Consider the following 23,227-nt stretch of genomic DNA (forward strand, 5'->3'; position numbering starts at 1 on the left):
AGATCTTATTTTTGGCCTGAAAATATTGTGAAGGAACATGCATGTCGAATATTGGAACTACAATCACGAAACTCCAAATGGGACGGCCAAGTTGGAAAAAGGTATTATCTTAATCAGCCACAGCTGGCTTTCAGATCAAAGACTTAATACATACTAATTAATTAGAAGAAAAAAAATAGTAATTAAAAGGAATTACATATCTTTCTGTATCTCTCTTTCCCCGGCCAAGTCAAAGTCTCTCTTTCTCTCTCTCATATTGATTATTATTCTTCTTGATTTCTCTTGCAAATTCTTCAATATATTACTATATATTGACGACCCACCCTGGGCTGTTTCCATTTATGTGTCTTTCGCAATCCTCTCCAAGTCATTCTACCATCCAACCCCATGACCCATCAAACACGCAATTACTTATTGTAATTTGATCAACAAAATCAAGTCGTAGCTTTTGGGTCATATGTATGGAAACATTTTCTCCTCTTCCATGAATAGACACGATGACTTCGCAGTGAAAGAAAACCCAAGAAATTAAGTATAGTGAGGACGAAATAAAGAGAGAAGAGTCTCTAGATCTACTCTAGATCGATCACTAGTACCATATCATCGATCATGAACTCAGCAAATCACTGGGGAGGCTCATTTGAGATAAACACAGCGGAGGTGTCTGCCTCAGGAGAGTACGATAGGAGCCGCAGCGGGGAATGGGACGGGGCAGCCCTGTATCATCATCAACATCTAGACGAAACCCAACAAAGCTGGTTGTTGGGGCCACCGGAGAAGAAGAAGAACAAGTACGTCGACTTTGGTTGCATTATTGTTAGCCGCAAGGCCCTCAAATGGATATTGGGGTCCTTTGTGGTGGCTTTCTGTGTCATTGCGCTCCCCATCATCATCGCCAAGTCTTTGCCCAAGCACAAGCCCCATCCTCCCCCTCCAGACAATTACTCTGTTGCTCTCAACAAGGCCCTCCTCTTTTTCAACGCCCAGAAATGTAAGCTACTATCCTACTTTAATTTATTTATTTATTTGTTCTTAATTCATTTCTTTCTCTCTCTATATATACATAGCTTAAACGCGCGGTATTTTTCTTTTTAATTTTGTCAGACCTCCTATCTATGTAATTTGGGATAGGAAGGTATTTTGAAGTCTTAATTAAACCATACATATACATGATACATGTCAATTGTCATATAGTACGTCCGTGTGTGGAAATTTACTTGTCGAAATTAAGACAAATTTGATCCCTAGCTGGACTTGATCCACAACATAGCAATGAACTTAATTGGGACTTGATTAATTAATAAGGTGTGAGTGTGTAATCGATGGCCTTCATATATATACATATTCCATGTATTCTATGATGATCACTAGCTAATTCTAATTTGGTTGTCTTTTAATTATGACGCTCTATTCTTGGTATCAACATGTCAAGCATGTTCTCCCACAGAGCTTGGGCTTAGGTGAGGTAGGATTAAGAAAAGACAAAATGTTCCTTAGTGTTGGCTAAATTCTTGGTATATTCTTAATTTGCTGGCTTTTGATCAGGCCTAAATTCTAATTAACCTAAATTAACAAGAAACATAGAAAGGAAAAAAGAAATGAGAGGTTGGTTTCGAAACTTAGCAGGCTTGACTAATGACAAGTGGGAAGAGACAAAGAGAAATATTCTAACACCGTGTGGGTCCCGGAATCGACATCATCTCACGAATTTTCAAAGTGTTTTGGTAATTTACAGTGACCCAGGTGACTATAGCGCTAGCCTGTAGGAAATGGAACACGTAGTTTTAGAAAGCTCCTAGCTAGCTTCCTTCATATTTTATTCCACACTGCTTATAATAACTTAATAAGCCACTATATATATATATATATATATATATATATATATATATATATTAAACTTACTCCCGGAACCATGTACACGGCTTGCTTCTATCTCCCTCTAGTTAATTTTGCTAGCTATTTCATGGTTGATGCCTGATGGCTCTCGTTTCTCATTAGATTGACATTATTAAATCTCATGATGATCCAATCACCTTTTATCACTTATTAGTAAAAAAAAAAGGAAAAAGTTCATTAGATGTAAGGGGATTTGGCCGGACTTGTCAACCATTCTAGGAGTTTATTTTTTAAGACAGAAAATAGGAGTAGGTTCTGGAGGAATTAAGTAAAGCAAATAGATATCTCTAGGAATAGGTCAACCATTGACTTTCCCTTTTTTCTTTTCTTTTTTGCCCCAAAAAACAACTCTGTTAAATTATTGAATATTCCACTGTAGAATGAGGCAAGGAATTGAAATATATATATGAACTGCTAGCTAGCTGTACGTACTAATGATTGAAATAGAACTAGGTCCAAACTTTGCATTAATTACCATTGAGTATGACTGTAGAAATGTGTAAAACTTAATTATAATTAAATGAAGGATAATTAATTAGTAACTAGAATGTTAATGAGATTAGCTATGAATGTGGTGCAGCTGGGAATTTGCCCAAAAATAATGGTATTCCCTGGAGAGGGAATTCAGGGCTAAATGATGGGATCAATGGCACCGATTTGAAGGGAGGGCTGATTGGAGGATACTATGATGCTGGAGACAATGTGAAGTTTCACTTTCCAATGGCTTACGCCATGACAATGCTAAGCTGGAGTATGATTGAATACAGTCACAAATATAAGACCATTGATGAGTACAACCATGTTCGGGATATCATTAAATGGGGCACTGATTACTTGCTCCTAACCTTCAATTCCTCCGCCACCAAAATTGATAAGATCTATTGCCAGGTAATATTAATTCTTCACTAGCTAGCTACTATCGTATTTTCTCATATTCTTCAATACTATATATATACCGTACGTACGTCGACGTCTTCATCGATATGATCCGCTATATATATAGGTTGGTGGACATCAAAATGGCACCGACGTCCCAGATGATCACACCTGCTGGCAGAAACCGGAAGAAATGGAGTATACACGGCCTACACAAACTTGCGTTTCAGGACCGGACCTTGCTGGGGAAATGGCAGCAGCCTTGGCGGCAGCCTCTATAGTTTTCCGGGACAATGGTGCCTACTCCAGCAAGCTCATCAAAGGTGCCCAAACACTCTTTGCCTTCGCAAGGGACAGTGGAAAACGGACGCGATACAGTAATAGTGGTGGCAGCTCTTATATCGCTCCTTACTATAACTCCACCGGCTACTACGACGAGTACATGTGGGGAGCTGCATGGCTGTACTATGCCACTGGAAATAAAACCTATCTTTCCCTGGCAACCAACGAAGGGATTCCTAGGAATGCCAAAGCGTTTTACATGACTCCAGACTTGAGCGTGCCAAGTTGGGATAACAAGTTACCGCAGGCCATGCTATTGTTAACAAGGCTCAGGATATTCTTGAACCCTGGCTACCCTTACGAGGACATGTTGCGGATGTATCATAATGTCACTGGTCTTAACATGTGCTCTTATCTTAACTCCTTCCATGTCTTCAACTGGACACGTGGTATGTATGTACGTATATATATATATGTGATCTTCTAATTAATAATCTCTAATTTTATTTATCTGCTACTGCTAGCTACCTTCAATTAATTGCATTAATTAATCATCTGTCTCCATGAGATATTCTTCTTTTCATTCTCAATACCATCTCCCCACCAACTCTTCCAAGTGCATCTTGATTTTTTCAAAATAAAAAAATTTAAGAGGAGATGGTCTGGAGATGGTCTGGAGAATGCATAGAAGCATTCCTCTTTTGAACTAGCTAGCTAGTGAATATACTTAATTTGAAACTTGCAGCTAGCTAGCTAGCTAGCATCGAGTAATTAATTAATTTGATTATTAAGGGCTGTGCATGCATGACTAATATATATAGAAATTAACTTGCAGGAGGAATGATCATGTTGAGTCGTGGAAAGGCACAGAATCTGCAGTACGTGGCTAATACTGCTTTCTTGGCATCTCTATTTGTTGATTATTTGAATGCCACTGGTGTTCCGGGATGGAACTGCGGCCCCAATTATGTTTCATCGGATGTTCTTCGAAACTTCGCCACCTCCCAGGTGCATCTTCGATCATCTCTTCATTTTCATTTAGCATGACCGATCGGTGTAGTGTGCGTGTCTTTGATCTGCTTTTCATATATGTTAGCGTGCATTAATTTGTGTGTTGCTTTTTCTACATGCAGATGGACTATATTCTAGGTAAAAACCCCATGAACATGAGCTACGTTGCGGGGTATGGCGCCAAGTTCCCTAAATACATCCATCACCGGGGCGCATCAACACCCAATGACCACAAATATTACTCATGCAAAGTGGGATGGCAGTGGCAGGACAGCAAGAAGCCCAACCCTAACAACATCACAGGAGCCATGGTTGGAGGGCCTGATCAGTTTGACCAGTTCCATGATGTGCGCACCAATTACAATTACACCGAGCCTACTTTGGCTGGAAACGCTGGACTGGTTGCTGCACTTGTATCCCTGACCAGCACTGCTGGCAATGGCATTGACACCAATGGCATTTTTTCAGCAGTTCCACCACAATACCCACAGAGTCCATCACCTCCACCACCGTGGAGGCCATGATATATATGCAGAGATCGATGCAATAATCCTTGTGTTTCGATTTTTGTTCCGTATTGTATAACTTTAATCTTCTTGTTTGTATAAAATCAACATCTGTTCTGTTCATTCACAATCGAGACTTACATATGTATACACTTGCTTTTTTCCGTAAAAGATTCAACGCCCGGTGTTCGCAGCAATCTGATTTAGTTTTTTTCTTCACATTTTGAATCCAGCTGATTGGTGATGACTGATTAAGACTTTGTAGTCAACTTGAACAGCTGTTAGATTGTCAAGACCTTTTTCCCAACCAAAACCACACTAGTATTTGATTGCTAGACTTGCCTGATGAATCATGAGTTAGATGCTAACCTGTCTTTATTTTTCTCAGCACTTTCCCATTTTTATGTCTTTATAGATCTTTTCCTTTCTATATTCTTTTTCCTGCCTGCCAAAATCATGCTCGCTTAGACTCTTTCACTGACATTCTTTTCTTAATTTTAAGATTAAGAAAACATATGTACGGGCATTCCAGAAAGCATCAACTATAAGGGTAAAACAACAGAATGGTTTCATTAATGTAGGCATGCACATTCTATGTTTTAAAGAGATATATGGTTTCAAAGAGACATGGCCTTACAATGAATCATCGACCTTTTTGAAGCTTGTATATATATTGTATACGTGGAAAAAAAAAAAAAAACACACTACCTGATTTTATCAGGAGCTTTCGTTATTCTAAGAATTAATATAAAGATGTGTCCTGTCTTGCATGCTATTGAGAATAGCAGGAGCCTGGCTCTTCAGGAGCAACTCTGCCTGGTCCAGCTAAAGGAGCAGCCGCAACTCCTCTTTGATTCAGCAAACACCTGAAATGTGCCAACCTTCCAGTAACTTGTCTCGGATCCTTAGCCAGCTTGTTATAACTTGTCCATAACCGCTCTTCATTTGTAAAGGGATCAACATTAAAAATATATATATATTTGTCAGTGACAACTTTGATATAAATGGTTAGTGCAACAATACCCCATAGACATGCCACTCTTGCAGCTGCCAAAATTTTTACAACACAGAAATATTATGGATATTTACAACAAGGTTACTTGTGAGCTTAGAAATGAGGGATGATATTTCCAGCAAAGGCTAGATTATCATTCTGAAGATTTAATTGGTCCATAGACTACTAACATTAGTAATGACTACCTGTAAGTTCATCCCATATATATAGGCATAGCTGATGATAGATTGTAATAAAACAAGCATCCAAAGCTAAGGCATGTTTCTGTAACCCAGGCATGAGTGAGCCATGCCTCACCTTGGAATGCCAATTTGCACAGGCATCCTACAAACCATGACAATAATACGTGGCCATACTGACATCAGATGGATTTTGGATGGTTTTACTTAATAATGAAAAAGAAGGATAGGTTTACCTCCAATGGATGTGATCAATAATTGTTGGCATATTAATTAAACCAAATTTATAATTTCCTATTAGTTTCAATGTTTGAAACAACTGGTGATTTAACATAGTATAAGAGAAGGGTTTTGAATTCAAACTCTTTACCTTCATTTTTAATAAAATATAATTAAATATTCAACGTACATGTTGAGCCTTATTTATTATTGAGAGGAAGTCTAAGCTCACACGTGAAGGAGAGTGTTAAAATATTAATTAAATGATTAAATTTACCATTTCGTAATAGCTTAAGTTTTGGAAAAATTGGCAATTTAACAATGATATTTTTTTTATAACAATTCTAAAAAAAATCCATTTTTTATTAGAGAATGAAGAAGTTAAGATTCAAAAAGCACTGTGGTCCCATTTTTCATCAATTTCCTAGCTTCCACAAAAGCTTATACAATTAAGAGACTGTCACGATGCAAGGAAACTACCATTACTATATCTGATCTAACAATTAGTCCACATTATTATTGTTCAATCCTGGGTCTCAAATATTACTTGTAGTCATATGGAATGCGAAACATAAGATACTGAGAATTTAATAGAAACTGGCATGAAATAAGTACCTGCAGCTGCTGCAGCACGTGGCCATATGGTTTGTTCAATATCTGACTCATCAATGTGCTCGCCCCACATGCATACCTCACCGCCAATGACTAATTTCTGTTGCTCGGGGTTTGTGATATTTGTAAGTGGTTCATTCATATAGAACTGCTGCCATGTGGTATCTAAGTGATCCAAATACCACTTGTCCTGGTTGCTTACAATGCACCTTAACCCCGCTTCAACCACGAGCTTGGCAACACCGCCTCCAAGCCTGCGAGGAAAATCAAAGAACCAAAATTTTCTATCTCTAAGTTTTTCCAAGAAGTATAACTATTTAACAAGTTCCTTTAAAATTTCAATACGATTTCATTACAGCTAAAAAGTTTGGAGTAGCTTGAAGAAAATCCACATTTCCAGGGAAAATAATTTCTATCTCTAAGTTTTACTCAAATAAGTGCATAAATCCATACGTAATGTAAACACACGAGTGCATATACGTTTGTATACTTGGTACTAGATAAAACAGGCATTTTGTGTTTGGACCTTATAAATTCTTACATCCACTTATCAAAGACCCTGGATATCTTAAGCTATTAGATGAAGAGACCCAATTAGTACATATATCTTAACCAGGCCAACACCCAACTGACGGGACTCCCTCCTTAACAATAAATAATTACATAGTTCATAACAAAAGACAACATTGATGGATCTTAGATGTGGTTTGAAGCCAAAATGCTTAATTATAATGAGAAATATGTGTTGTTTTTATACCCTAATTTTGTATTTTATTCTCCATTAAAATTATAGTAGAAGAATTTCAATAATTGTTTCCCTAATCTGTATCTTAAAATTTAAAACTAGACCAGTACTCTTCTGAATTTTTACAGAATGAAAATGCGCATCATGACACAATATCCAATTATAGTAGTAAATAATGCAGGAACCTCCAACATTAAATCGTGCAAAGGAGGACATACCAGTTGTGTACCACAGTCTTTCTGCTCAATTTATTGCCAAAGTTGTTAAAAGTCTCTTCCCTGCAATTTTTCATGTGTGAATAAGACTTTTTTTTTGATAAGTAAGTAACTGATTTTATTAAAAGCGTAGGCGCCCCAAAGTACACTGGAAGTATACAAAGAGGAGTGTGAATAAGATATAAAAAAATAATAATAATAAAAAAAAAAACACTACAAAACTACCTATACAACCTTATGCGTACGCTTCATACCAGTTAACAAGTTCGTATCCATGGGACAAAGCTATGTTCTGTGCACGCAAGACGAAGTATTGATAAGCTTGAGATTCATTCATACGATGTTTAGTTAACCTGTACATCAAGGTTGTCAAAAGCGTCATAGGCTATCTCTAGCATGTCTCTTGGACAATAAATATTGACTATAGTTTTCCATGCCCTTCTTGAGACAAGGAAATTAAAATCGAATATAAGTTTCAAGAATATGATATCAAAATTTAACATATTAAAAAAAATATCCTAAAGATAGCACCAGGATGACAATCTTCAAGGCTGAATAATGGTATGGTGTTAGATACCCTAAGTGAATGAGCTATTCTAGAAGAAGGCTTCTGGTGGTTGGTACAACCCAAATAAAAGGACACCATGAAAGGTAAGCATGTTTATGTAAATCAAGTAAATAACAATGCAGTTATCAAAACTTATTGATACATGTGGAAAAGAATGACCCACTTGTAAGAATTAGGTTGAGTGTTACTTTCTATAAGATATTTCACGGAATAATGGATATCATGGATATTATATATGTATATGTGAGTGTACATATCAACCATATATCAGTCCCAATACACATGCAGGATACAGATACAATACCATACAATATAGACACGAAAATATGTCAAATCTAGAATATGAAACAGGATTTCACTTGTTAATTAATATATGAAAAATACTTTTGAATATATATTATGCTAGTTTTTAGGATAAAAGACAATTAAAAAACATCAAAAGTCATAAAATATGTATAGATGATGGAACTTGAAAGTAATATAAAAGCTATATAACAAAACACATAATCCAAGGTTCGTAATTGATACTCATAAAAATTTAGGATTGTGAAAGTTTCTAACTATTGTGTATGCACTTGTAAGATTTTTAGCTCACATTGAGAAAGAATAAAAAGAAAAAAAAAAAAAAAAAAAAAAAAGTTAATATACCTAAGTGGACTAAAGCCTATTAGCTTAGGCTTTTGGACTAGAATCAGTATCCTAATATGTTTATTCTTGTTTGACTCTCTCGGTGTTTCTCTCCCTAACAACTGGTATTAGAGCCATATTAACTTCTGTTGCGGCTGACGCGAATGTCTTAGTTTGATGCGTTTGGTTTGACTCCTATAAAAGAGTGTCATTTCTCTTAGAGTACGAGTGACACTCTTGTGAAAGGGAAAATTGGGTCAATGTGGAAGAGACTCACAAGTGAGAAGGAAATTTGTTATATATGCACTTGTGAGGTTTGTATCCCACATTGAGAAAGCGTAAAGAAAAAGAGTAGTTAATATACCTAAACGGACCCAAGCCCATTAGCTTAGGCTTTTGGGCTAGAAGTGGTGTCCTAATATATATATTAACTTACTCTTGTTTGACTCCCTTGGTATTTTTCTCCCTAACACTATCTTTCTAAGACACCAATATTATATTTTATACGTAAACCCCATCCACCAAAAATGAATAATTTTCTTATTTACCAATATCCCAATTTATCTCACATTGGGGATCTGTATGACTGTATATCTGGATAGGGAAACTTCTTAAAGTATATATCCATGCTTCCTAGTCAACCATATATAATACTGACATGACCGAAATATTAAGAAAACGGGTGGTATACCAGAGGATAAAGACTGGAGGAGAGCTGAATCCCTGAACCCTATATATCCCATCAGACTGTCCAGATAAGATTCATTATCAAGCCCTGTGGCAACTTTATGGATTCTCCAAGCCTAATAACGTTAACTTGATTCAGAAATAAAATTATCATATGAAAGCCCTTTCTTAGACTGTTAAAGTTTCTACCATGAAGTAGGTTCACATTCTTTACAGTTAAGCGCTAAATATGTGGGAACTATACAGGGAACTTCCAGCACTTGTGCAATCAGTGCATCGGAAATGATTTCAAAAGCCAGTTATTCCAACTAGGAAGTATATTGACAGCTAATTTACTTGAAGATATAGAGAATGGATAAGTTAGATATTAAGATTGTTACCATTTTCTTACATGAGGAGTCACCCTCCAGCAACCTGAAATGGATATTTAATCAATTGTGTCATTAAATAATCATTAACTTATCAAGTTCAAGACAAGTATCTATAAACCAGATAATGAAATCACCAATATAGATAGGTAATGATACGAAAGACATATAATATAAAACAAATGCAAACAACATCCGAGTCTAACATATTTTGCTGAACCAATGGAATTGTTTTAATTAGGATCATATGATTGGAAAAGAGTATAAGTTTTGCACAATATGCATATTTTGTAAGATAACCTCTGCATAGAGATGGTATATGCATACATATTGAGCCATTAGAATCAATCTTATAATAGGAGAGCCCTTCAAACCTTTTTACCTCCACAAAGAGAACTTTTAAGCCGAAAATTCAATAGAATTTATGAACTTGGTATATATTCTAGACTTTTAAAGGCTTCAAATAAATCTAAAAATACTATGAAAGATGACGGAAAAATTGATTCTTTGAGAAAATAGTCATTTCTTATTGAATAACTACACCGGGAGAAGGGGAACACAGCTTTTGGAAATGAGAATTTTAATCAAACATTAACGTCAAGATTTTATACTTTATCTAGAAATTCAGGAAACAAAGGAAGCAAAAAGATTTTATACTTAATTGATCTAGGAATTCAGGAAACAAAGGTAGCAATAAGAAGAAGATAACAGAGAGTGAAGAAGTCTGAAATTGTAGTGTTGCAGATAGCTATCATCCAAGTGATGCCATCATTATTGTGTGTCTCTACAATTGCTGTTGCAGTTTGATATACCTTTGATATTTGTGCATCAACAAAAAATTCAGTGTACTGGATTCTCGCATGGTTGTATCTTTCTTACAGATACAGGTGCATGCATTCTCAGCATCAATACTGTTGGAAAATCACGAATGACATTCAACAGGAATATGTCCAAGCAACTTAAATAAAAACATTATCAGACTTCTGTAAAAGATATAGATGCTCTCTGAAGAAGTTAAAAGGATTTTTGGTGTTCCAGGGGCAGCACTAAAGCTACGAGATTATTTACATTAAAAAAAAAAAAAAAGGAAAATATTAGAACAGAGAGAACAAACAAATGGTGCTACTTGACAAGCACAGATAATAAGAACTTCTTCACCGCTCAATTACAAGAAAGGGTTTTTAGTGAAAACATTATATTTCCATGGAAAAATTAAATTGTATTATCAACTTAAAATGAAACTCATTCTATTTGAGAGAATAGTTCACAAAACTTATGTACCATAACATTTTTAAGATGTCAATTTTTCACTTTAAAGCCAGCCTCATGTATCTATGATACTTGAGGATCTAGTTTCACATTCTCTTTGAGGATCATGATACCATTTGTCACATTCTCTTTATTTCTAGTTCTTGCATCCAAACAGTTTTTCTGTTCATCCAAACCAAGAGAAAATTCCCAGCTTGGTCAACTGAACACTTCAATGCCAAGGATTGAAAAAGTTAGCAAGCATGTTTGACAAGTGCGCATTACCCCCCACCAAAAAAAAAATAAATAAATAAATAAGAGAGAGAAAAAAGAAAAGAAGAATAAGAAGAAGAAAAAGCAAAAGGAAAAAGAGCTCCATGATGAATTCCTACAATTCCCAAGTTCATTAAAATAAATCCTGCTATCTCAACTAATAAGTAGAGAATAAAAGGAAGAGGTTAAAAGGAACAGGAATACCCAATAATATGACATATTAGATCATTGAACTTACTTGTATCAACCTCATCACCTCCCAAGTGAATGAATCTAAACTTAAAAACTTTACTGAAATCTGAAAAAAAAAAAAAAAAAGCTATAAGCAACATTAGTTATTTCCCATTTTAACAATAGCATTAAAAAAAAAATTATGCTTTCAAAGGTGCCATTTGCTTAATGGGGAGAATTGTTTTGCATTTTCAAGAGGAAATTGTGAAATTACCTGAAAGAATTCCATCTATGACTTTAAAGGTGAATTCATTGCTGACATCAAGTGGCTGCTGACATTCCTTTGATGGCCACAGAGAAGGATAGCCAATTCCCCTACAGATTTAAACCATTAGCTCCAAGATACTTAGTGAAATGTCATTACAAAAGCATTTCATCTCTAGACCTCAATGGGCCATGACAAATATAAGAACCTAATAACATCATTGGGCTATTTTTTTAAAAGAAAAGAAAGAACAATAAATTTGTAGACATTCAATATGCACCTTAATTAGGTAGTAAAGTGTGTGTAACATATGCACTTACACGCATGTGTCTCTGAAAACCACCAATATTGTCATTTTTTAGGAAAGTTCTACATGTGCTGATCGTACTTCGAGTACTTACAAGATTTACCTCCCTTTTATAAGTCATAACATTAACACCTCTAAAATGGTGTCTTCATTTTTTCTGGTTAGGTAAATACTTTAGGGTGGTGTAAGCTCAGTAGTTGTTTCAACTCATGCAACAATGCTCTAATACAAATTCTCATAATCTCATCATTATAGAACTTTCCCAGTTTGAGTTGTATTGGGGAACATTGGGGAACAAATTCAACTCAACAAAACTTAGGTTACGAGATTCCCTTCTTCAAAATATAACTTTCTTGATCTTACAGTCTAACCAAAACAAAAAAGACAATGATCAGATTTTTTCCAAAGCCAAGGGTATAATCATCTAGAGATCTTCTGGGATCTACACTTCTTTCTTTACACTGCTCCTTTGGGTTCCAAAAGTTAATATGAAATTCTCCACAAACTCAGATCAGAGCTAAACTGTCTTTCTAAGAAGTATGTTAGAGAGCTATAAAAACTTTTTGAGCTGCTGCTAGCAATTCTATGTTCAGTAGTTACATTAGGCCAGAGTTACAATCAATGAAACTTAGGGAAGTTTTACAGAGTAATTATCAGGGATCAGTAACTTGGTTAGGAAAGGTTTCTTTTAACTTTCATTTTTTTTTACACTGAAAATAGACTGCAATGAGATCGGAAAGAGGTGATAGCTACCATGAGAGAGCATGTCCTGGAACATCAATTTCAGCCAAAACATTGATCCCTCGCCTTTGAGCATAACTGCGAATAGAAGTAATCAATATATTAGAAGAAACAAATAAAGAAGATGATAAATATCTAGATAGTGAAATCAAGGCGAAAATTACTCGCCTCACAATTTCTGCAGCATCAGCGAATGTATATCGTTCTGAAATTGAATATGCACCATCCCATAGTTTTGGAAATGAAGGTATCTCCAAAGGGAAAGACTGTGTATCTACAATGTGCCAGTGCATCACATTCTGCATGAAAGTGGGAAAGAATTGTAGCACATAGGTCAATTTGGCGAATGTGTAGTACTGCATAAAAGTAATGAGTTGTTCACACCAATCAAAGGGAAAAATGTATGCCAAGTAAAACTTCAATTTAGATCCACCAAACTTGCCACGGATATTTACAGTAATTGAGGAAGATAATTTCTTTGTGTTTTTTCTAGGACTGATGTAATGGTATGTTTTCCTACATTTCTCTGCATTGATTGAAGCAGACCACAAATTCAGCACATAATTGAAGAAATACAAAATTTTCCTGATTCCTACAAAAAAAAAACCCTTTTACCCCTTGTCACTGGGGCATGCCCTTGCATTTCTACATATAAGGGTCATCTACCTCTCTTCTTCAAGCTATTTAATGACAACAACCACAATGCTGGCAACAATATGTAGTGACATGATGTTCATGTTACTGGTTCTTACAGAGTTTAACAACAATACCACTCTACTTAAAGAAGCCAATATGCTAATAGTTTGGTCCACCCAAATGAGAAACAAGATTGTGCTAAGCCAATATTTGTCAAGCCCTTTATCACGTTGAAATTCATTTGGTTCCAGAATACAAGGGTGAAGCTTTGGTGGTTCCATATCAGCTCACAGAAAATATGATGAAACTTGCTCAAGATTATAAAATATAGCCAAGCAAAGGTCCAAGAACATTTCCAGCAATATGCTATGATGCGGAACTGCATGAAATTTTTATCATAGAAACAGTTGCAAATTTGAGTTTTGTCTTCTTAAGCACAGTTAACAAATATAAATTGAAAAGTGCCTGCCCCGGATTATACAGTCCATACCAGCTTCGCAAAGGCCATTGAATCAATAACATTCTTTATCACTGGCAATGGCAGATAGTGTCGAGATGTGTCTGCACCAATTTCATCTTCAAGTCAGCAAACATGAATTTAAAATTTCTCTTTCTTACTACAAAATGTCAATAAACAGAAGGAAGTGTCAAATCTACTTATTTCATGTTCTGATAACGTACCCCAACATTCAAATTTGTACATATGTATATCAACTAAGAAGAATACTGGCTTATTCAGAACACAATCTCGTAATAACATTGATTTTGAACCCTAATATTCCAAAAAGGTAAAAATGAAAGCATGTAGAAGGGGTGTGGGAAAGAACAAAAGATCACCTAGCATATGCGAATAACTAAGTGTGATTATAATTTCATGAAACAAAAGTGGATTATATACTAGAATAATTCAATTTGAGGCACACTGGCATTTGTAACTACAAGTCTACAAGCATCAAGTTGTGATTACTGAAATGAAAGTAGAGAAATTTAACGAAATGTTGGAATATTAATTAAATAATTAAATTCACAATTTTTTATAAGCCTAAGTTTTAGGAATATCTAGTGATTTATCTTGGTATCATAAGAGAGGTCTTAAATTCGAACTCTATCTCCATAATTCACAACTCATTTCAATTCAATATTTTGTGTGTTGGGCCTCACTTATTGATTAAAGTTTGAGCCCTCATGTGAAAGTGAGTGTTGGAGTATTAATTAAATGGTTAAATTCATCATTTCCTATAAACTTAAACAATGTGTCCAATGTTGAAAACTATCATATGCGATCAGTGTGTGAATTTGCCAAATATAATGAGGACTCAAAAGGCAAAAACCATACAAGTACACAAATGGAAACAAAGATACAAAACTGGCCAGAAGGAGGAATGATTCACTGCTGAGACTTGTATGCATTAAAACTGCAAGCCAAGCAACCCATTGCAAATAATAGTTACAGCACATGTTTTACAAGGACTTCCACTCTCGTAGCACAGATACTCCTAGAGTATATCCATCTAATCCTGGCCTAAGACATAAAATAATCCTTGATATGAAAAGTTTAATCTTTAAAATTTACAGGAGTCAAAGATTGTTGAATATGCACATTATAATCTTAAAAGAAGAAAGTAGAAAATAGGAATTAAATATTGTTAAATACAAAGATTATATTCTTAAGAAAATTAAAAAATTTTAAAAAAATAAAAAATAAAAAAAACAGATCAACAATCAGCAAATTTTGTAAGCTGGCAATTCAGGAGTACACAAGAGCATCTAACCTATTAAAAGCCCCCGATAAGAAAATCTTGGCTGATCAATAACAGTCCATGGGACCATAGGAACTTCAATTACGCTGGTTGTAAAGTTAAATTGGCATAATTGGCTGAATGTCTGCAATATGTCATCCATAAAATTAAAAAAAAATTTAAAAAAAAAAATACTATTTTTACATATGGTCAATAATTAAACTTCAAAAGGAGCAACATTTTGGAGTGTCATTAACGACAGCACATAACCTCAAGCCCATGTAAAGCCCCATAAACTGTCTGTGCCTGCATCATTTCATAATATAACAGAGCTGATCAGAAAACCATACACCAATCAAAAGCTACAGACATGACCTATGCTACAATGTAATATATTGGCTTCCATGTGACATCAAGCACACGAACACATTTCAGAGCATCAGGCATTGACAAACAAATCATGGAATTTTAGTCATCTCATTTGAGGCTACTGAGCAGAGAACATATTTCCATGTTAGACAACAACACCTGTTATGGTGTCCAACTAAAACTTTCCCCCATTTATTTTGTGGAAAATTTAGAAACTATCACACAAGAATTGACAAATTAGAGGTGATTCACTTTATCAAGTATATTCAATGTGGAACAAAATGTCATGACTAGTTCTACAAAATTATTAGCTTAGCTTTCTAAATGAAAAAATGAGTATGCACGTTGACAATACAGATCTGTGGCCAAAATATGCAATATGTTTGAAGATTCTTTCAATAACTGTTAATTTTACATCTTGACATATTAGCTCAATGGGGGGAAATTTTATTTTGGTAACATAAATATTTTAAGCTTTTCTCCTATGTTGAAATGTATCAGCATGTATTTAGAGAGATATGAAATGGCACGGCATAATTGACAAAGAATGACTGATTATTGTCGCTTTCCCTTCTTAAAGAAAGGCACTCCTGTCAATATCCTTAATACATAGGTCAAGGTAATTCTCAATATGTTACAGCTTATCTCAAGAACTCTTTTTGTGAGTCTAATTAAATATGTTAAAAGGTCTGAAATAGAGTTCATTACACATTTTTAAGTGAAGAAGTCTCAAAAGTAGCATGAGAAAACTGCATAATTGTCAAGTTTTTAAGCAGGTGTCAAAGAAGGCTTATAATCATCAACAGCAATGCATATGAGAAATTAAACTTCATATGGAGCTAAGCAGCAGAAAAATGATTAGTTCCGCCCACTTCGAGATGCGCAAAAACAGGCTTCCCAGATGCAGGAACTGATAACTTGTACGACTCATCAATACCATATTGTAACTGCATGGAGAAGAAGAGCATATATTAAACAAGAAATTTCAACAAAGAAAATACGCTTGATGCATTTTAAATTATAAAGACAGGTAAACCAAAACTCAATGAAGCTATGGAAAGAGAGATGAACTTGGATTATGGAAGCTATAATTTGTCTCCCAAATTACTACCCAAAAGAGGAAAAACCAAACAAGTCGAGGAAGTTTGAACCACAAAAATTGTCCAAATTATTCTGATCACTTCCGCTCGAAAAGTTAATTGGGGTTGCTTGTTTTGGAGAAGAGAAAATAAAAGACAGAATCAAAAAATTTAAGACAAATTAGTGTTTTTATGTGTGTTTGCTTTATCGAGAACTTGTGTTCCAATGTTCTTGTACGAGCATTTGGCACGGGATAATGCCTTTTTCTGATTGCTTTCTCTCTCTTTATCTATTTCCTTGAAGTTGCAGATTTGGGCGTGACCATGATTTTCATTTCAATATACTCGTTTTAGATGAGAAATGTGATTAAGCAGGAAAAATAAATTAATCTGTTTGGCAAACTTTTCAAAATCAGTTTTGGCTTCTAAAAGGTCGAAAATTATTCTCAAATATCAGTTATTTAAACTAATTTTCAGATGTCGTTCTCACATTTAACACACATGTGGAGGCTCCTATTTATATGTAAAAATAAAAATAAAAAGACAGTGGGGTGGCCACTACAGGCCGCCTGACCTATGATGGCGGCATCGCGTGGCGGGTGGCCATCGTGTGCAGCCCAGTGGTATGCCGCTAGGGCCATTTAACAGCCCGTGGTAGTTGCTATGGCCGTCAGGCCGTCATATCACCACAACGGTGTAGAAAAAAATAATTACAACATGTTTTTCTTTTATTCTATAATATTATTTCTCAATTTTTTGTTTTTCAAAAATATGTGATCCCTACTAAAAATCAATTCTCAATTTATACGTTTTTCAAAAACTTTTTTTTTTAAATGTCCAAAATCCAAAATACTTCTCAAAGCTTACCAAATTTATAATTTGGATTGGGGTAATAGTTTGCTTTTGGGTGATACAAAATGTCATATCAGAATAAAATGAAAACAAAAAAAAAAAAAAAAAAACACCTTAACAGAAAAAACATAGCTAGCAGTTCCACCAATTCATGAAAAGAAAAGAAACAGTACCTCATCATCCGGTGAGAAAACAAGGACATGGAGACCCTGAAGCAGAAGCGAAGTATCTGCAGCAGAAGAATTGCCATCGACAACATGAGCAACTTGGAGCACATGGAGCAGCCGTGAAAAGCCGTCCTTCAAAATCCCAGAAGCATCATTGTACTTGGTCCCCTCAGTCTTGAGCTCAAAATCCTTATTCATGTACAGACTCCCGTGTCCGTGGCTCACCGACTTGGGCATTGGCCATATCTTCACCCTATCAACCGCATCTACAGCAAGCACTTGGACCAACGACAACAACACAAACACCAGCACCATCTTCCCCATCACAAAACCCCTCTTCCTACACAAACCCACTAAAAGATATTAAGATCAGAATAGAAAAGTGAATATTGAATGTGCAAACTTCCACAATAGTGGCAGTTAGTAACAGCAGGTAGCTACCTTACCTAACCAGCTATATCATATATGAATGGAGTTGGGGAATGCGGGGTGGATGGGGTTTGGATGGGCAAGTGTTCAAGCTTCTCAAGCTTAAACAAAAAACGTGTGTGTCGGCATGTCTGTTGTGTTGATAATGGCTCAAATTGTCAATAAGTGTGAAGATAATTGTTGGAAAATATCAATATTCAAGTTAGTGGGCTCAAATCATATTTATCTATAAGAGGATAAGGTTAGTTTTAAAAGGAGTCAAAGAACAACTGGAATTTGATTTTTGGAGAAAACGTGTGTGGATAAACATGTGGGTTGCAATGCTTATCTTCATCATGAAAAGACTTTGTATTCATGATGGTTTCGTTTTCCCAGTAGCAATTTGATTAAAATTGTTCTCCTATTTTTGTGATTAGCCATTATAAAAGGACATGCAGTCCTTGGTTAAGTGGGGATCCGAAAATTCAAATTGGTGAGAGCACTTTGTGACATTTACAAAGTGTAGAGAGTTTTTCTTTACTGGGTATTTGAGAAGGACAGTTGAGTGGGGTGTACAAGGGGTTAAGGGCTTGGGTTTGGGATATTAAACTTGAGCGGTTCAGGCTTGTACCATTGTACTCAATATTTCTCAATAGTAAAGAAGGAGACCGGATCACGCCCCGTGGACGTAGGCATATTGCCGAACCACGTAAACTATTTGTGTACATGTGTGATTGGTGTGTGTTCTCGTGTGTTTTCTTTCCAAACTTGTCTTTCGCATAAAGGGCTGGTGGGAAATTGGTAACCAATTAATTATCAATTTTCCCAACAATTGGTATCAGAGCTTGGTTGCGGATTTCTACTCGTTAAGAAGAAATGCAGTCCTTGAAGTTTGGGATTGAAAGGTTCGACGGAAGAATGAACTTTGGCTTGTGGCAAATACAAGTCAAGGACATCCAATCTAGGCTACACAAAACGTTGAGAGGAGCAGGTTTGGCAGATTGCTCCAAAAACGCTAATATTATTTCTCTCGTTACAGAGAGGGATGATGATGTTCTTTGATAAGGGCATGTACATCCTCTGGCATGACCGCTAAAAATGTCAGGATAATGGATGTGTTCTATTAGCGGGTCCACATTTGCATACGAGACATTGGTTTGGTTTTTTGATGTTGGGTATGTGGTGGAAAAGGGTGTCGATGGCTGATGAACTTCCGGGGGAACCAAACATGGAAGTTGCACCATATTTTTCAGCAGGATTTTTTCGACATGTGCCAAAAATGAAAATTCTTGGAATGGTTTAATTCTAAGTGCATGTGCTCTTTATGGTGGAGCATGATAATTCTTGTGGAATTATTACTGTTGGTGTAGACAGTGTTTTGCAAGACATCCCAGGGCGTGGGGATGGGCATCGGTCAAGATGCGGACTTGAGGTCTCAAGTGGAGGTTGCCAAATTTTCGCCAAGGTGGAGATTGTTGATAATGGCTCAAATTGTCAATAAGTGTGAAGATAATTGCTGGAAAATATCAATATTCAAGTTAGTGGGCTCAAGTCATATTTATCTATAAGAGGATAAGGTTAGTTTTAAAAGGAGTCTAAGAACAACTGGAATTTGATTTTTTGGAGAAAACGTGTGTGGATAAACATGTGGGTTGCAATGCTTATCTTAATCATGAAAAGACTTTGTATTCATGATGGTTTCGTTTTCCCAGTAGCAATTGGATTAAAATTGTTCTCCTATTTTTGTGATTAGCCATTATAAAAGGACATGCAGTCCTTGGTTAAGTGGGGATCCGGAAAGTCCAAATTGGTGAGAACACTTTGTGACTTTTCTTTACTGGGTATTTGAGATGGACAGTTGAGTGAGGTGTACAAGGGGTTAAGGGCTTGGGTTTGGAATATTAAACTTGAGCCGTTCAAGCTTGTACTATTATACTCAATATTTCTCAATAGTAAAGAAGGAGACCGGATTACGCCCCGTGGACGTAGGCATATTGCCGAACCACGTAAACTCTTTGTGTATGTGTGTGATTGATGTGTGTTCTCGTGTGTTTTCCTTCCAAACTTGTCTTTCGCATAAAGGGCTGATGGGAAATTGGTAACCAATTAATTATCAATTTTCCCAATATATAGGAAGGGAGATTAAATAAAGGCTAGAGCAGGGTCATGGAATGGCCTTCATCTTACAGGATATTATGGGTTAAGACTTAAGATCGAATCCTGTATTTGAGGATGAGTTGGTGGTGAATGAGAAGGAGGTCTATTACGATTACAATATCCTAAAGAATTCTATTTTCTCAAGATTTGTGCAAAACCTATCAGGCGTTGCGCAAGGATTCGTATGGATGGATCGGACACAGAGTTGGCAGCTTTTCTACACATCCCAGGCAGATGAGTGCGAAAAGTATGCGTTATGCGGTGAATATGTTATCTGCAACATCAGTAAGTCTCCTGTATGTGCATGCTTGGAAGGATTCTTACCCAAGTCTCCAAAACATTGGGATTCAGCAGATTGGGCTGATGGGTGTGTTCGAAGGACTCCTTTGGAATGCAATGACGGAGATGGATTCCAGCAGCGCATGAAGGTGAAATTGCCGGACACATCTTCTTGCTGGTATAACAAGAGCATGAGAGCCTCAAGGAATGCGAAGGAATGTGTTTGAAAAACTGCTCCTGCACAGCATATGCAAGTTTAGATATCAGGAATGGAGGAAGCGGCTGCCTGCTTTGGTTTGATAGCCTTGTTGATATAAGAGAACTCGGTGAGAGTGGGAAAGACCTCTATATAAGGATGGCCATTTCAGAATTAGGTACGATTTCACTTCTATTTTTCTCTTTGGATTTTGTCCTAGTTTTTGTTCTTCTATTTTAAACAATAGGACATGTGGACAACAATATCTTTTGGCTAATGTTCAATTGGTGAAAGCAGGCTGATTATATGTTTGTTCAGACTTTTAGACATTTTGATATTTTAGGTCATCTTGAGAAAAAGAAACTAGTAGCAATTATAGTTGGCTCAACATTACTAGTCGTGGGAATGACAATAGTTGGACTAGTCTCATACATATGGAAGAAGAAATTCAGAAACCAAGGTAGGTTGTAAGAAATGAACTCTGATAATAATTAATTCATGAGAGTCAATTTATAGTTAAGAAGTTTAAATAATTAGTAGATTTTTCATGCCCATACATCTCTTGTTATTTTAGGAATGACAAAAGGAAATCAGATGAAGGATGGTGACAATGAAGGTGGGAAGGAAGATATGGAGTTACCGATATTTGATTTGGCTGCCATAGCTAATGCAATAGATAATTTTTCAAACAACAAGAAGCTTGGAGAAGGTGGCTTTAGATTTGTGTACAAGGTAAATGATAACATAACTAGTTGAGCTATATTTTATTATTTTTCAAAATATATCAATTATTTGAGTTTCAGGGTACACTGCTAGAAGGGAGAGATATAGCTGTGAAGAGGCTTTCAAAGAGTTCTAGAGAAGGATTGAACGAGTTCAAAAATGAAGTTATTTTAATTGCCAAACTTCAACACCGTAATCTTGTGAAGCTTCTTGGTTGTTGCATCGAAGAAAATGAAAACATGTTAATCTATGAATACATGTCCAACAAAAGCTTGGACTCCTTTATTTTTGGTTTGAACCTCGTCCTTGACCTAATTGAAAGCACTCCGTCCCAATGAAATTGTGTGTGTGTGTTTTTTTTTTTTTTAAATTTAATTTAATTTTCTATTTTTGAGAATTTAGAATGCACTAACATAAATGTGAGATTGGACAGATCAAGCAAAGAGTAAATTATTGGATTGGCATATGCACATCAACATTATTCGTGGTGTTGCTAAAGGGTTTCTTTATTTTCATGAAGATTCTAGACTGAGAATTATACATAGAGATCTCAAAGCTAGCAATATCCTTCTAGATAACAATATGAATCCAAAAATTTCGGACTTTGGCTTGGCTAGGTCATTTTGGGGAGATCAAATTGATTCCGAGACCAATAGGATTATTGGAACATAGTAAGTATTGCTTAAACTTCTTTTATAGGTTAAATTTAGTTGTTTTTAACTTCTTTTTTTTGCAACGATATTTTGCAGTGGTTATATGTCTCCTGAGTATGCGGTGCATGGACAATACTCGATAAAATCTGATGTATTTAGCTTTGGAGTTTTAGTATTAGAGATAGTGAGTGGAAAGAAGAACAGGGAATTTCGTCATGCAGACCACCACCTTAATCTTCTTGGACATGTAAGCATAAAGAGTGGCTACTCCTACTAATTTACTTTTTTTTTGAAGGAAACTTTTTATTAACAATGCAATTATTGACAATAGAGAGGGTCACATGATGTCCTTATTATTCTGGTGCTCTTTTAATAGTTATGGGCCAATTTGAAGACAGTCAGACCAACAACATTTGGTTTTCATTTCTTTCAGGCATGGAAACTTTGGATTGAAAATAGGCCAATGGAACTGATTGATGAATTGATAGGTGACTTGTACACTCTATCTAATGTAGTACGACACATTCATGTGAGCTTGTTATGTGTGCAACAAAGACCAGAAGATAGACCAAACATGTCGTTAGTGGTTCAAATGTTGAGCAGTGAGACTTTATTGCCTAAGCCAAAACAGCCAGATTTCTTTACAGATTCACTTGAAGCAAATTCTTCATCTAGCAAGCATGGAACTTGTTAAACAAATGAAATGACCATTACATTGCTTGAAGCATGGTAAATAACGTCGCTTGAGAGAGAAAATGGAGAGTTTTTTTTTTTTTTTAAAAAAAGAATTTATGTAATCTTGGTTTCAGCATAATTAGGACAAAAAGGTCAAAAAGAGAAAAATGTAAATAGCTTTGACTTAGAGCAAGGTTGCTTCTACTGTATTCATGTTGTTTATTCATCTAGCGGACAGTGTTTACACACAGGAGTTAGGAATATATCATGCGTTTGAAAATGAATGTTTTTCTTTGAACAATTTTAGAATAGTACCTTCTATAATACATACTATAAATTTAGAATTTTTTTGACACTAGAAATGCATTTAAAGGTTGCAATTGAACATTTTGATTACGCATATCCCAAAACATGGTCTTGGGAACCCTCTTGGGCACTGAGGGAAAGCAGGTGGGGTGGTACGGTGGGACTATTAATGGAGAA

General features: G+C 35.7%; 3 protein-coding genes across 4 annotated transcripts; 2 read left to right on the top strand and 1 right to left on the bottom strand.

Moving 5' to 3' along the window:
- The first annotated feature begins 371 nt into the window (after positions 1–371).
- Positions 372–4,756, top strand: LOC132166281 (endoglucanase 12). The gene is made up of 5 exons (XM_059577075.1): positions 372–991; positions 2,477–2,784; positions 2,900–3,503; positions 3,890–4,062; positions 4,188–4,756. Exons 1-5 carry the CDS (start codon positions 610–612, stop codon positions 4,587–4,589), a joined length of 1,869 nt encoding a protein of 622 aa, XP_059433058.1. The 5' UTR covers positions 372–609; the 3' UTR covers positions 4,590–4,756.
- A 358-nt stretch (positions 4,757–5,114) lies between these two features.
- LOC132165373 (beta-hexosaminidase 3) lies at positions 5,115–18,213 on the bottom strand. Of its 2 annotated transcripts, none has more exons than XM_059575905.1 (15): positions 18,100–18,213; positions 17,660–17,993; positions 16,428–16,502; positions 15,457–15,492; positions 15,220–15,331; positions 13,938–14,008; positions 12,980–13,110; positions 12,824–12,889; positions 11,773–11,873; positions 11,566–11,625; positions 9,819–9,852; positions 7,811–7,909; positions 7,560–7,619; positions 6,600–6,850; positions 5,115–5,510 (listed from the first exon to the last, which is right to left on the bottom strand). In XM_059575905.1, the coding sequence occupies exons 2-15, from the start codon at positions 17,975–17,977 to the stop codon at positions 5,344–5,346; spliced, it is 1,581 nt and encodes a 526-aa protein (XP_059431888.1). In that variant the 5' UTR covers positions 17,978–17,993; positions 18,100–18,213; the 3' UTR covers positions 5,115–5,343. The 2 variants fall into 2 exon arrangements, with proteins under 2 accessions (XP_059431888.1, XP_059431889.1); XM_059575906.1 differs by having other exon boundaries at positions 18,095–18,213.
- A 1,984-nt stretch (positions 18,214–20,197) lies between these two features.
- LOC132165440 (G-type lectin S-receptor-like serine/threonine-protein kinase SD1-1) lies at positions 20,198–22,280 on the top strand. The gene is made up of 5 exons (XM_059576008.1): positions 20,198–20,871; positions 21,037–21,153; positions 21,268–21,425; positions 21,497–21,707; positions 22,166–22,280. The coding sequence occupies exons 1-5, from the start codon at positions 20,715–20,717 to the stop codon at positions 22,210–22,212; spliced, it is 690 nt and encodes a 229-aa protein (XP_059431991.1). The 5' UTR covers positions 20,198–20,714; the 3' UTR covers positions 22,213–22,280.
- Positions 22,281–23,227: the final 947 nt, after the last annotated feature.

Source organism: Corylus avellana, chromosome ca11, assembly GCF_901000735.1.
Source record: "Corylus avellana chromosome ca11, CavTom2PMs-1.0".
Lineage (NCBI taxonomy): Eukaryota > Viridiplantae > Streptophyta > Magnoliopsida > Fagales > Betulaceae > Corylus > Corylus avellana.